We start from the raw sequence: 15,877 nt of genomic DNA, 5'->3' as shown, positions 1-15,877 counted from the left end.
CTGTCTTTGGTTCATTTAGTGTGCAAGTTGTGCTGCTTCTGGATAAGGGTTTATGATTGGGGGTTCTTGTGGCTTTAGTGATTGTCCCTTGGTTTACCTTGTCTAAGCTTGCACCATGTCCTTGGTGTTGCTTTCACCTTACATGGCTTCAGGGCTGTCAAGTGCCATGCATTTCCTTCCGTCACCTTGCTATATTAAATTGTTTATTACCCAGTCAAATTAATTTCTAACTTAATTTAAAGGTCTGTTAATTTCATTGTAAAGGATTAACTTACAAAATTTGCAGGGGATTAGAATTACTTCCCTTACTGTAAGAAGTATGTCATTCCATCTGAGCCAGTATTGTGACAATCTCCCTTCACATCTCACTGTAGAACAGTCAGCATTTTCTGATTTTGTCATTGTATTTTGACAGTATTACTGTGTCCATGTCAGGACTTGCTGCTTTAACCATTATTAGCAGAATGATGGTGTTGACTGGTCTGATGGAAATTAGACTTTTTTTTTTTTTTTTTTTTTTCCCCCCCAAGTATGAACAAATGAATGTGTTGCTTCAGGCCTGGTATAGTTAAACAACTTCACACTGAAATAATAGAAACATTTGTGAAATATTAGCCTAAGTAAGCAGAGCCATATCAGGAAAAGAGCTGGTGATATCTGCCTCAGATCCTTCAGTCTCTTTATGTAATCCAGACAGACTGGATAAAGTATAATTTATTCTTCATAAGTAGTCTTACCCTGGATAAAGGTTTCCACAAAATTCAAATGAAAAAAAGTGTTCAACTCACAATGGCAGGTTTAGTGAGAAATTCTTACAAGTGAAGGCGTGTTCAGTTCTTTTCACATGCTGTGACATGCAGTAACATAATTTACTTTAAATTTCAAAATTTACATAAATTACTTGTACAGCACTTAACATTTGACATTGTCTCAAAGCAGCTTTACAGAACATAAACATAGAACAAAAGGTTAACATAAAGAATAATATAAAGACTAATATAAAACAAAAAATCAAGATTAATATTAGATATATTTAAATGTGTATGTATTTATCCCCAATAAGCAAGTCTGAGGTGACTCAGGTGACTGTGGGGAGGAAAAACTCCATTAGATGGTAAAGGAAGAAACCTTGAGAGGAACCAGACTCAAAGAGGAACCTCATCCTCATATGGGTGACACAGGGGGTGTGGTTATAAATATACAGTCTGATAAATGTTGTATTGATGAGGAGGTTGTTGTCCTCAAAGACCACATGGAGTTGCATTTCCTCTTTAGTATAGCAGAGTCTAACTGGAGGTGGTAGATCTCTAGATGCCTCAGGATCCTCACAGATTTGGCCTCATCTCTGCGGAGTTCCAAAATCATCTTATGGCACAAAAGACAATCAGAGCAGGTATGCCTCGAGCTGGTCCATCCATCTTCTACCGCTTATCCGGGGCCGGGTCGTGGGGGCAGCAGTCTAAGCAGGGATGCCCAGACTTCCCTCTCCCTAGACACTTCCTCCAGCTCTTCCGGGGGAATACCGAGGCGTTCCCAGGCCAGCCGAGAGACATAGTCCCTCCAGCGTGTCCTAGGTCTTCCCCGGGGTCTTCTCCCGGTTGGACATGCCCGGAACACCTCCCCAGGGTCTCGAGCTGGTATACCACAATTTCTGGATGCCTCGTGATGGGTAGAAAGAGAGAAGCAGTGGAGAGGAATTAATGTAGCTGCTGTTCATAATATTAGCAAGCAATAGATGATGATGTGCATTTGGTCAGATGTAATAGAGCATAAGAAAAGCTGTTTGATGTTTTCAAGGCTGTGTAATAGCAGATGGAAAGACCAATTTATTAATGAACAGTATAGCAGTCTAGAACTGAATTGTAAAGTGCCCTCATGGGAGTTGTATTGAGTGTTGCCTCTTAGCATTAAACAGATATATTTAAGAGTACAGGTGATGCATGATTGCCATTTACGTTTACTTTTATTGAAAGCATTGATGGCTTAATGGTTATTTCTTTTTTTTTTGGGTTTGTTTTATTTATCTTGGACCAACTGATGACCGGGGGTTTCCTTTACCTTATATATGTGGTGTACTTGTTAATATGGGGGGAAACAACTTGTTGTGGTTTGAGGGTATGATTTCCATTTGCTGTGGAGTGAGGATCGAACGGGTTTTTGGTTTTACTTGTAATTTGAGTGTGCACTTATTTGCAGAGTAGCAACTACTATTAGATAGGCCTGGGAACCCAGTTGTCTGTAATGGTTACAAGATATATCTTTTTCTTTCTTTGTTTTTGTTTGATCTTTTTGTTTCTTTCTGATGCTACTTGTAAATGTTATAAAATAAACATTTTCATATTTGCAAAGAAACACACAGTAGTGGTTACCCTTAATTTTAAGGTATCTCCTCATCCCCTTGTGGGATAATGGGGTTACACACTGTTGAGTTACTAGTAACAGTACATCCCTCTACAGTGGGCCAAAATATAAAACTGAGATAAAGTCACGGGCCAAACTGAATATTTATTGAAAAATTAACTGCAACTGATCTGTAATGTTCAACCTTTTTCATATGGAAACAAACTTTAGTTTTGCTTAAATACAGGATTTGGAACAACTAGAGCTTGATATTACAAACAAATAAGAAATAAAATTTGAAATAAAAGACACATCAGTGGTGTTCATTTCACAAACTTTGACCATGCACTTTTGACAAACTGTCCCTAACTAAAGGGCCGGGCAGATTTTGCAAACTCTGCTGCCACAATAAAGCTTTACAGCTGTACAGCAGCTTCACTTTTTGATTTTGCTTTCATGAACATAGTCTGCCGGGAAACCAGACTTTTTTTCAACTCCTCCGCCTTCTGGAGCTTCTGCTTTACGTCCAGGTCCTTATACTTCTCAAAATGTTTCGTTTCATAGTGTCTTATTATGTTATATTCTTTCGTTACAGACACGTTAGCTCCGTTAGCACACAAGACAAACAGGCCTGTCCTTTATATTCGTGAACAGATAATCTGCCTCCCACCTGTCTTGAAAGCTCCTATTGTCCATCTTTCGTTTGGCCATTTTTGTGGAGGGTGGAATTAACTTGCCCGGTGTGACTGTATCATGGTTGTTAACGACTGTCAACAGAGAATGAGGGGCGCTTGCTGTTCGTGACTACGCGTCAATACAGTGGCAAGGCATTCTGGGATTTTCAGTATTAGCGAAGCATGTGGGTAGCCAGCTGTAATGCACATTTGATATGATCTCGCGGGCCAAATATAATTACACCAGAGTTTGACACCCCTGCTCTAAATGGAAGGTAAAGTGTGAGAGCTTCTGTGTACTGGGTTTTGGACTGATAAGTAATTTTTCTGTCTTTTCCATTTAAAGATCTTTTAATCTTTGATCTCTTTAACGCACTCACTTAATATGGACAATTTAGCTATTTCATCTGGTTTTGATGAGCTATATAACTGTGTATCCTCAGCATATCAGTGGAAACTAACGAAGCTATCAAAGTTCATGCAGCTCTTCACGTCCACACTAGAAATGAGCAGGCAACTGAGTGTGCAACGGTTTATAACTGTATACTTCCGGTTTATGCAACAACCTGGATAAAGAACAGCAATTGAACCAGCAGACTTTCTCTAGTCTCTTATTTCACATTGCACAAGAACACAACACAGAACGGTAGCCAGATATGACACAGAAAAACTTACTATTTACAAGTCTGACAACTCCCACGCATTCAGCGTGAGACTCACGTAATTGACCCAAATCTCACGCTTGCACGCCACACCCACATATTCTCACACAGACTCTTGCAGCAGTGAGGAAAAAAAAATCTCGCTGCATGATCTCGCAAAGCAACGTGCAAAGAGACCAGACAGTGTAGTGATTTTTTTGTGTGACAATTGTAATAATAATAATAATAATAATTAATTTTATTTAAAGGTGCCTTTCTGAACACTCAAGGTCACCGTCCAAAAAAACAACAAAGACAATCAGAATAAAATTCCTACATAGCGATACAAATTAGAACAGCAGTACAAATTATGATGTAGAATAAGCTAAACTGGTTGTTTTGTCGTGTCTTCATGTCTGGTTGTTTTGTCGTGTCTTCATGTCATGTTTTTTGTTAATAAATCCCTGTTTATTTTAGCTGTCCGGCATTTGGGTCAGTTTTTTACCTCACGTCACCTGACACGGACAGAGGGAACAATGAAATGAGTATGAAGAAGATCAAGAAGATATGAAGGTGCAAGATTGTGGATTGCTTTAAATGTTAGAAGAAGAATTTTATGCTTAATACGAAAAATAATGGAAGCCAGTGTAGCTGTTCCAGAACAGGTGTAATATGATGGATAGAGGAAGTACAAGTAATAATGTGGGCAAAAGAATTTTGAACGAGTTGCAGCTTATGAAGGGTTTTCTGAGGAAGCCCAATAAGAAGGGAATTACAGTAGTCAAGCCGGGAGGTTACTAGACTGTGAACAAGAATGGTGGTTGATTGAGTCGTGAGAAAGGAGAGAAACCTACTGATATTTCGAAGGTGAAAGTATGCAGCCCGAGTAACATTATTTACATGAGAGGTAAAAGAAAGGGTACTATCAAAGATGACACCAAGACTCTTAACCTGAGATGAGGGAGCTATGAGAGATTCATCAATGGAAATAAAAAAATTTGAAAATTTGTTAAGTACAGATTTTGTGCCTTTAATGAGAAATTCTGTTTTATTACTATTTGGTTTAAGAAAGTTTGCTGAAAACCATGATTTTATGCCAATGAGACAGACGATCAGTAAGATCAGATGGAGGGAATGTGGTTTTGTGGAAAGGTAGAGCTGGGTGTCATCAGCATAGCAATGAAACTTAAACTGATACTTATGAAAAATATGTCCAAGGGGTAAAGAGGTGGGCAAATATATATATATATATATATATATATATATATATATATATATATATATATATATATATATATATATATATATATATACACACCAAGGAGCAGGACGTACAAATGAAACAGAGCGTGACTTTAGAGGAGCAAATAAGTCCAGGCCAGATAAGAGAGCAGAATTTAACGTGGACACCCTTGTCTCTAGAGAATCAGATGGAGAGAAACTACTTAGTGAAGAGTCTATGAAAACAGAAAAGGCCGAAGGGTCAATAGACCTCCATTTCCGGTATGTCAAGATTCAAGAGGAGGCAGTGTTGGCAACAGGTATGTGCATATCAAAAAAGACTGCCACATGATCAGACAACCCTAACTAATCTCTATCTTTGTTTATGTGTTTTTACAGCAATAAAACAATATATGTGCCAATAGAAGTCTCCGCCTCTTCTGTGTGTGCAACATCATGGCAAGCCAGCCAGGTGAGGACTGCTGACTGGATGTGAGAGAGACAGTTCCTCCCTGAGACAAACCTAGAAATAACAGAAGATTCGTCAATATAGAGAATTATATAGAGTACATGAAAGAGACTGAATGCAAAACAAGGAAAAAAAAAGGAACACCTTCAAGACTGCGTTAGTTCCAAGTTTCTGATGCTAGAGAAGCCTGAACTGATAAAAGTCTGTCTCTATCTAAAGTGCAATGAGCCATCGGGTGAAGGTTTCCCAGGTCAAATGAGGCGGGCGCTGATAAAATTGGATGAAATTGAGGAAATTTTAGAAGAGAAACAATATGCAGAGAGCCTTAATGAACTTTTGTGTTTCATTGAGTCCCTTAAGAAATCAGCCGAGCTCAAAGTGTCAGCAGTAACCCAGTCTGAGATAGAGAAGCTAAGAGAAGAGTATGCAGAACTACAGCAGACACATGCAAATGCTCGTCATGCATTAGAGGAACAGATTGGGCTACTTGAACAAAAACATCAGAGAGGAAAAGATAAAATGAGTGGGAAAGAACAAGTCACAAGACACAAATCGATTCCTGAAGTTACTCCGAGGAGGGAATTCCGAGTCTTCAGACAGATTGGAGAGGCTGGCCAAAAGGAAAAATTGTCATACACTAGCCTGAACAACCAGATGGATCAGGAGTGAGAAAGGGGTACGCAGAGGCGGAAATCATTGATGCAGTTATCAGAGCAGTGAGTCCTGGCCCTCCCCTCCGGGAACTCCTTGAAATTAAGCGAGATCTCACACTTTCCACATTAAAGACTATCCTCAGAGGATATTATAAAATAGACTCTTCATGTGATCTACTGCACAGGCTCATGAACATCTCTCAGGAACCCAAGTTTTCTGTTCCGAGCCATTGAACTGATGGAGAAACTACTGTGGACATGTGGAGATGAGCAGGATGGAGAACAGTTTAGCCCTGTGCTCATCCAACGAAAGTTTCTTCGCTCTGTGGAGACAGGCCTTCTAAATGATGCAGTTAAGTTCCAATCAAACCATACCTCAGTGATCCTAAAGTAGCAGATGAAGTGTTGATTGAGAAAATGGGTAAAGCTGCTAATCTGGAATTGGGAGATGCGTGGTTTGGTGTGGAAAAACATACAAACACAAAATCCTTGCATTAGCAGAAGTGTATTAAGTATATATTGATTGTCAAAGTATTTGGTATCTGCACAGAATTTTTTTGGGAGATTTATATTACATTTAAATTTCACAAACATTTTACAGCCTGTGTTCTCGCTGAGGACGCTGACGTCACTATTTACACTATTTACCATAATTTTGGCCACATCTGGCAATCTCGTGGGTTCACTGCAGCTGACGGCAAGCCTATCTCCCATGCCTCGTTAGTGCAGGATTTAATCACTGCCTGTCATCTGCCTCGTTCTGTGGCCATTGTCAAAACTAGGGCACATTCCTCTGGTGACACCGATGAAGTGAGAGGGAACAGTTTCGCTGACCGAATGGCTAAACAGGCTGCAGCTTCACGCCCACTTCCCCCAAATCTATCTTCAGCCATGGTCTCTGTTAACACCAGTCAGTTGCTGACTGATCAGTGCAGTTCTACCTGACATGGATCTCCCTTCGCTGCAGGCTTCAGCTTTGCCTGCTGACTGCAAATTTTGGACTAGTCAGGGTGCAACTGATTCCTATGTTATTCTAGATAACAAGGGCCATGTCTGTCTACCACGACATTGTACTCCTTTTCTCGTCCGCGAGTTTCATGGCCCCACACATCGCGGACTTATCTGAGGTTTTTTGTATTTTCCGCTTACACACAGACGTGAATAGAATATTAGACGGATGTTTAATATGCGCACAGAACATCATTTTAAAATCAGGTGCCACACATCAACACCTTTCCATGCCTGACACTCCCTTTCAAGAATGGCAGATCGATTTCACACACATGCCTAGGCAGGGTCCTTTCAGATATCTTTTGGTAATGGTTGATAAGTCTTCCAGATGGGTAGAAGCCTTCCCATGTAGGCTAGAGTTGTGGCACAGAAGCTAACTACTGAAATAATTCCTAGATATGGCAGAAGGGAACTCCATTTACATCTAAAGTCACTCAGCTTCTGTGTAAAGAGTTAAAGATCAATTGGCATTTCCACATTCCTTACGATCCACAGTCATCAGGTATGGTGGAGCGAGCCAATCGCACAATAAAAGACAAAATTCGTAAAGCAATGCACACGTCCGGTTCCAAAAATTGGGTTCATGCATGACCCCTTGTGCTAGCAGATATGAGAATGACCGCACAAGTGGCTTTGTATCACCTGTCTCCCTATGAGCTCGTGATGGGGAGACCATTTCCCCAACCTTGGCAAAGAGGCAAACAGGCATTGGGAACGGGGGACCTTGATGTACACCTCAGCGAGTACTCTGCAGGGTTAATTCAGAAGCTCAACGAGTATTGGGCGCGGGTAAATTCAAAACAACCTCAAATTCCAATTGGCAATACTCACCCTTTTAAGGTGGGAGATCGTGTCTTGGTCAGAAATTTGGGAAAATTAGGCACGCCTTTGGGTGAGACCCCGTATAGTGGACCTGCAGAAATAGTCGCTGTGACTCGCACTGCTGTGTTAACTGATCTTTTTCCACAGTGGATCCACGCCTCCCGTCTAAAACCAGGCACGGGTTGGAAAGAAGAATCATAAGTAAAAAGTCTGTCTAAACAGTGTTTGTGTTTCAGAAATCTGAGGCAACAGCTGACGACCTTTTCAGGGGTCCCCTCTTCCCAGCATCCAAATAGAAGGATTGGCTGATCTACAAAGAGGGGGCTGTCGGTGAGCTCCAGGTGACGATACACATCTCTCTGCAATAGGCTGACATCATTGAGCGAAATGGCGTAGTGACCCCGCAGATTCTCCTGTGCCACCTGTTCGGACATCTGCCACGGTGCAAACGGTGCACGAGGAATCCGTTGGGGACAGAAAGACAACACAGCCAGTGACCAGTATGGCTGTTCTACTTTTACTACTGCTCGTCGCACTTGGGACAGGGATTCCCATCCAAGCTCATCCGCACGATAATACCTTCTGGCAGTTCGCGAATTGGACAACAAGAAATAGTGTTTGCATTTGTCACTTATCGCATTGTCTATTTGTAGAGGTTTCTAGAATGAAAGGAGCCAATTCCTTACTAGATCCCATACCCACTGGTTTGTTTCAGTCATGTCTTACTCTGTCTTCTCTGAGTCCAATTGTTTTGAGCATTATAAATGACTCTCTGTGTACTGGGGTTGTCCCAACAGCTTTTAAAATGGCTGCGATCACCCCGGTACCTAAAAAGACAAATATAGACTACAAGAACCTTGCTAATTTCCGTCCCATATCTAATCTCACATTTCTTGCTAAGCTTTTGGAGCGAGTTGTTGCTACTTAGTTAATTTCTCATTTAACTGAGAACAATCTATTTGAGCCTTTGCAATCGGGCTTTCGTAAATTCCATAGTACAGAAACTACCCTGGTCAGTGTTACCAATGACTTGTTAACTGCTTCAGATTCAGGCTGTCTAAGTTTTGATCCCTCTTCATCTCAGTGTCGCATTTGACACTGTTGATCATTCAGTTTTAATTACTCGGCTTGAAACGGTTTTTGGTGTTACCGATACTGTTTTAGATTGGTTTAAGAGGTTAACGTGCTTCAATCTGGGGTGCCTCAGGGATCAATCTTGGGCCCTCTGCTTTTTAATATTTATGTTTTCCCTCTTGGCCAGCTTTTGAGATCACTTGGTCTAAAATTTCATTTTTATGCAGATGATACTCAGATATATATTCATTTTAAACCTAATGAAACTGTGCCTGTCATTTTACTTTCTGAATGTATTTCTAGGATGAAAGAATGGATGACAGAAAATTTTCTTTGTCTTAACAGTGAAAAGTGTCACGACGTGAAACAGGTTAGATCCAAATGCTGGTTTATTAGGCAATATCCAAGACAGGCAAGGGTCACACATCAGGCAAACAACAACATCAAAGGAAATCCAAAAGCAGAAGTCAATAATCCAGGCGTAGGTCAGGGCAGGCAGCAAACGTTCACAAACACAAAAAACAAGCAAGGTCAAAAACAGGGGACCAGACAGAACAGAATGAACGCCCAGTATGAAGACAGTGCTAACAATACCTCGCAACACGAAGGAGTGCTGAGTGAGCTTAAATAGACTGGGTGATTACAAACAGAAAACAGCTGTGCTGTGCAATGAATAGTGGGAAATGGTGTCCTGATGCTCAAGTGCAGCAAATCCTCTGCAGGCCAGCAGATGGAGCCCTCATGGCTCTCATAACAAAAAGAGTGAGATTATGCTTGTTGGCTCTCCCCACCAACTATGCAAAGCCAGGTCAAAGATGGTTCAAATGTTGAGTTTCAAACAAAATTGAGGAATCTAGTGGTAATTTTCGATGCCAATTTAACATTTGAGCCACATATCTAAAATACGGTTAAAACTGCATTCTTTGATCTCAGAAATATTGTCAGATTGCGTCCAATGCTGTCATTTTCTGTTGCTGAGAGACTGATCAACTCTTTTGTGTTTTCCCGTATTGATTATTGCAATGCCATGTTGGCTGGTATGTGTAAAGCTACCCTAAACAAATTACAGGTAGTGCAAAATTCAGCAGCTAGAATACTCACTAGAACTAAGTTCAAAGGGAAATAGGGCCTTCTCTTCACTAGCTCCAAAACTGTGGAATTCTTTAACAACTGAGATAAGGCAAGCAACATCTCTTGGTACTTTTAAATCTAACTTAAAACTCATTTTTTTAGGGTAGCTTGTTTGTAATTTTACATAGTTCTTAATTTATAGTCTATTTTGTTGTTTTAATTTTAATCTTTATATTATGTCTGTACAGTATTTTTCTTGTTTTTATTTTGCTTCTGTAAAGCGCTTTGAGATGTTCCTTTAAAGGCGCTATAGAAAATAAAGGTTATTATTATTATTATTATCTTTAAACTGTGTATCAATGACTGCCAGAGTGGCTTCTTCATATATAAATGAAGCTCTATGTCCACAAACTCACTTTGCACAATTTTATGACAACGCATCAAAAGAAAATGAGAATATATTGCTGAATACTGTCTGTAACCCATTAACATTTTCATGGCATCAGACAGACAATAATACTCAATAACCATACAAAAACAGTGTATAAGCACTTTGTTTCCTTTTTAGTAGGCTATTTCTCCCTATGTGCTCTGTTGTAAACAATCTGTATCAGCAATTTAGTTGTCCCTTACCCATGAAAGATGTACAGAACACAACCATAACAATAAACAAATATCAACTCTATCATAACAATGAGTGATTGTAATTATATTTTCTGACAACATTAAGCACTTAAGTCGTAATGCATCACGCGGCCTCCACCAGAGCAGCGGCGTCGGCCGCCTCCCAGCCGCGATTGCGCAATCCATCAAGCGGGTGCAGCCGGCCGTACCTCAACCGCTCAATTTATCGATTTAATAAACACGTTCATCAAACTAACACATATAACTTACGTATAAACATTTTATGAAGACAAACTGTGATGCCACATCACTCATCTTACCTGTAAAAACACATAAACAAAGATAGAAATTAGTTATCTATTAGTTAACACATACATGACTACTTGAATCCATATCACTACACATTCATACTTCTAAAATCTGTCAATGAGCAACTGGTTCAAAGGTCTCTCTCTCTCTCTCTCACACACACACACACACACACACACACACACACACACACACACACACACACACACACACACACACAATCTTTAGTCCTCCTCAGATAATCTGAAGCACAGTATAATAATTAGGACATACTAATGTGATACTAGTGTGAATTATTCACAATAAAAAGTACGTCATTGTTCTTGACCTGTTCTTGGATGTATGTGTGTGTGTGTGTGTGTGTGTGTGTGTGTGTGTGTGTGTGTGTGTGTGTGTGTGTGTGTGTGTGTGTGTTTGTTTTCTTAAGATATTAAAACCAAAAGACTTTTAACATAAGATTACAAAAAATTTAAATATGACATGTTTATGTGGTTGATGACATAATTTCATGTTCAGCTTATGCACCATTTAACAATAGTGGTTTTATCCTACTTGTTTAGATAAAATTTAAAAAGACAATTTAAATGCATAAATTACATAGATGACCAATAAAAGTGAACAAATATCTGTTTAAAACGCCCCTCAAAATGACCAACAAATCATGAAGGTGGTGTTAAAGGCAGTTAATGACGACACATGGCTGGCACACTATTACTGACTAGTTGAGTAGGAGGAGACTCCAGATACAATTAGGACTGAGGACACAATAAAAGACAGAAGTTGCTGAGTAGTTAAACATTGGTATATGCAGTTTGGGAACAATGGTAACTACAGGGGTAAGTTTGGCATTTGTGGGGCTTTTTCTTGCCTTCAGTGCTGTGAGCAGTGTTCCTGCAGCCCCACCAAATGTGAAAAAGCTTCCTGGGATGCCCACTGTGCTGCCACAGACAACAGGCCAGGTTCAGAAATGCCAAGTGCAAGACTATGAAAGAATTCCTTGTGGAGAACCTGGCATCGTGGCTTCTCGGTGTAACGCCATAAACTGCTGTTTTGATGGTCAACACTGCTATTATGGGAAAACTGGTAAGTGTGAAATCCTGCTTGACTCTTGATTGGGGTTTAACATGAAACTGATTCCTTTCTTTTTTTGGTGTTCCCAGTGACTGTCCAGTGTACAATTGATGGCCAGTTTGTGCTGGTGGCAGCCAGAGATTCAACCCGTCCCAGGATAAGCCTGGAGTCCATCAGCCTGTTGGGAGGAAACAGTGGACCCTGTAGTCCTGTTGACTCAAATGCAGCCTTTGCTATTTACCAGTTTGCTGTGACTGCTTGTGGGACAACCATGATGGTTTGTGTCACTTTATTTTTCTTCCCGTAACTGCGTTGCTCATTTCAGGTAGCTGTTTATTGTGCTCTCTACTTTTCTCCTGTCTAGGTAAAAGGTGGATATGTGGTCTATGAAAACAGGATGGTTTCTTCCTATGAAGTTGGAATTGGACCCCGAGGCTCAATCACAAGAGACACTACTTATGAGTAAGTGATCGAAAACTCCTGGTTGTGGGATTAAATAAGGGGTTTTACTAACCTGCCATTTCCTTTTTGTAGGCTTTATTTCCAGTGTAAATATTCAGGTGTTGGCTTGGCTGCTTTGTCTATTGAGCCTTCAGCTAATGTTGATCCTCTGCCCATCGTTGCTTCTGGACCACTCCAAGTAGAACTAAGACTAGGAAAAGGGCTCTGTCTCTCAAAGGGTTGTGTGGAAGGTGAGCACTGTCTGGATATTAAAATGCAGTTTCAGTAGCTTCAACAGATGCTGACTTCTCCTCTCTCCCAACAGAACAAATAGCCTATAACTCTTACTATAGTGCTAGTGACTACCCTGTGACCAAGGTTCTGAGGGAACCGGTGTACGTCGAAGTGCGCATTGTTGGAAGAACCGATCCAAACATTGTCCTGAGCTTGGGCAACTGCTGGGCGACTTCTTCCCCTAACCCCTACAGTCTTCCCCAGTGGGACCTTCTGGTGTCCGGGTAAGCTTCCGGGATTTGTTTGTAGCCCAATGTCTATATTGAACAGGAAGTGATGCCCTTATGTATCCCCAAGGTGTCCCTACAAGGATGACCGCTATTTGACCAAGCTGATCCCAGTTAGTGGAACGTCTGGACTTGCATACCCTACCCATTACAGACGCTTTGTCCTGAAGATGTTCACGTTTGTGGACAAGACCTCTATGGCTCCCATGCAAGAGACGGTAAATGCTCGTTCTTCTGTTCTACATGCTTCTGCATGGTGTGGGTTCTTTTTTGCTTAGGTTCTCTTCCTTTCCCTCAGCTCTACATCCACTGCAGTACAGCTGTGTGTCTTCCGAGTGTGCTGGACTCCTGTGAGCCAATGTGCACCAGAACAAGTGAGTAGACCCCTTATTGCTGTTTGCTGCTTCTCCTGACTGAATAGCTTATTGAGCTGTGGCTTTTTCCCCCTCCATTTTTAGGAAGAGATGTTTCTGCAGTGGAAGAAGGTGCTTCTCGCTTATCAGGAGTAGTGTCTAGTGGAGGCGTGATCTTTACTCAAAATTCCTCTCCTTTGATTTAAAGCTGTGCAAAATAAATGCATTTGCCTTTCAAACTGTCTTTGGTTCATTTAGTGTGCAAGGTGTGCTTCTTCTGGATAAGGGTTAATATTTGGGGTTCTTGTGGCTTTAGTGATTGTCCCATGGTTTACCTTGTCTAAGCTTGCACCATGTCCTTGGTGTTGCTTTCACCTTACATGGCTTCAGGGCTGTCAAGTGCCATGCATTTCCTTTCGTCACTTTGCAATATTAAATTGTTTTGATTTACCCAGTCAAATTAATTTCTAACATGTATTTTTGTTAATTCGGTCTGATAAATCTGCCACAAAGTATGGTCTGTTGTTGTAAAGGATTAAACTTACAAAATTAGCAGGGGACTAAATTTTTCCCCCACTGTAATAACTCATTCCATCTGAGCCAGTATTGCAACACTCTACATCCGTCTCACTGTAGAACAGAACATAATCTGGCCTGTAGCTCAACAAATCCAGTCAGCATTATTTTGTCATTGTTTGTTTTTAATTTTGCCAGCTTTACAGTCTCCATGCCAGTCAGGACTCACTCCTTTAACCATATTACTGGTCTGATGGAAATTAGACTTCTTGTCAGCAGTATGAACAAATGGTGGTTTGGGTGTTTTTTTTTGTGTAACTTCTATGAATATATATATTGCCCCAGTGGGCTATAGGCAGAAAAAAAACACTACAAATCCTTAAACCTCTGCGTGTCTAATGAACTGGCGTGAAAGTTTTAGTAAAATGTTTTCAAAAATAAATGTTTTATATTTATCAATGAACAGAAGAGAAATCCAAATCACCTCAATATTTGGTGTCACCAGCTCTGTAGAACAATATCAGGCAATGAGCTGGTGATGTGGTCTGCCTCAGATCCTTCAGTCTCCTAATGTAATCCAGACAGACTGGATAAAGTATAATTTATTCTTCATAAGTAGTCTTACCCTGGATAAAAGTTTCCATAGAATTCAAATGAAAGTGTTCTACTCACAATGGCAGTTTTGGTGAGAAATTCTTAAAAGTGAAATTGTGTTCAGTTCCTTTTACATGCTGTGACCTGCGGTAACATAATTTACCTCTGCTACTCTATTCAAATTTATTTGTATAGCGCTTTTAGCGATTGACATTGTCTCAGCAGCTTTACAGAACATAAACATAGAACAAAAGGTTAATATAAAGAATAATATAAAGACAAATATAATTCAAGATTAATATTAGATATATTTAAAGGTGTTTGTATTTATCCCCAATGAGCAAGTCTGAGGTGACACAGGAGACTGTGGGGAGGAACAACTTCCTTAGATGATAATGGAAGAAACCTTGAGAAGAACCAGACTCAGTCTGGGGCAGTCATGGCCTAATGGTTTGAGAGTCTGACTTGTAACCGGAAGGTTGTTGGTTCGAGTCTCGGGCCAGCCACGACTGAGGTGCCCTTGAGCAATGGAGGGTGTGATTATAAATAATACAGTCTGATAAATGTTGTATTGATGAGGAGGTTGTTGTCCTCAAAGACCACATGGAGTTGCTGCATCTCTTTAGTATAGCAGAGTCTAACTGGAGGTGGTAGATCTCTAGATGCCTCAGGATCCTCACAGATTTGGCCTCATCTCAGCGGAGATCCAAAATCATCTTATGGCACAAAAGACAATCAGAGCTGGTGCAATTTCTGGATGCCTCGTAATGGGTAGAAAGAGAGAAGCAGCGGAGAGCAGTAATAATGTGCATTTGATCTGATGTAATAGAGCACAATATTATGGGATGTATTATGTGTACGACTGACTAAAGAGAAGTTTTTAATCGACATTTAAACTGGGAAAGTGTGTCTGAGCCCCGAACAATATCAGGAAGATTTTATTCCAAAGTTTGGGAGCTAAATAAGAAAACGTTTTACCGCCTTAACTATCTTAACTATCTTAACATAACTATCTTATGTTTAACCAGTAATTTAGAAATCAAAGCCACCTCCTCTTTAGATACGTTAGGTCATGCTCTTGCACGTCTACTTAGAACTCAGGATGCCACACTGCAGGACACTCCGCATGATTGCAGTGCTGAAATCATTCACTCTACTAGCATTCGCACTGATTTATAATCCACTCCATTAAATACAGGCGATTCACTATTTGTTCATGGCTCTTGTTCAAAGCCATATGATGGTCACTTTCTGTGTGGGTATTCTCTGTATGCTCTGCCTGATGTTGTTGTTGAAACTTACTCTTTACCTTCTATGTCTGCACAGGCAGCTGAACTTTTTGCTCTAACTCGCACGTGTATTCTCTCTGAGGGTATGAATGTAACAATCTACACTGATTCACGTTATGCTTTTGGCGTCGCCCATGATTTCGGACGAATTTGGAAAACACGTGGTTTCCGCTCCGCCGAGAG

The 15,877-nt window shown here is 40.5% G+C and overlaps 1 protein-coding gene across 1 annotated transcript; it reads left to right on the top strand.

Annotated features, from left to right (window-relative positions):
• The first annotated feature begins 11,707 nt into the window (after window positions 1–11,707).
• Window positions 11,708–13,534, top strand: LOC113649103 (zona pellucida sperm-binding protein 4-like). The gene is made up of 8 exons (XM_027156715.2): window positions 11,708–11,992; window positions 12,070–12,257; window positions 12,345–12,442; window positions 12,515–12,672; window positions 12,747–12,939; window positions 13,013–13,160; window positions 13,241–13,316; window positions 13,401–13,534. The coding sequence occupies exons 1-8, from the start codon at window positions 11,731–11,733 to the stop codon at window positions 13,499–13,501; spliced, it is 1,224 nt and encodes a 407-aa protein (XP_027012516.1). The 5' UTR covers window positions 11,708–11,730; the 3' UTR covers window positions 13,502–13,534.
• Window positions 13,535–15,877: the final 2,343 nt, after the last annotated feature.

Source organism: Tachysurus fulvidraco, chromosome 11 (assembly GCF_022655615.1).
Source record: "Tachysurus fulvidraco isolate hzauxx_2018 chromosome 11, HZAU_PFXX_2.0, whole genome shotgun sequence".
Lineage (NCBI taxonomy): Eukaryota > Metazoa > Chordata > Actinopteri > Siluriformes > Bagridae > Tachysurus > Tachysurus fulvidraco.
This window is presented reverse-complemented; position numbering and strand designations above follow the sequence as displayed.

Coding starts and splice junctions, on each gene's coding strand:
- LOC113649103 (XM_027156715.2), top strand. CDS start 11,731: ATGGTAACTACAGGGGTAAGTTTGGCATTTGTGGGGCTTTTTCTTGCC. Junction 11,993..12,069: donor CTGCTATTATGGGAAAACTG/GTAAGTGTGAAA, acceptor TGGTGTTCCCAG/TGACTGTCCAGTGTACAATT. Junction 13,317..13,400: donor GCCAATGTGCACCAGAACAA/GTGAGTAGACCC, acceptor CTCCATTTTTAG/GAAGAGATGTTTCTGCAGTG.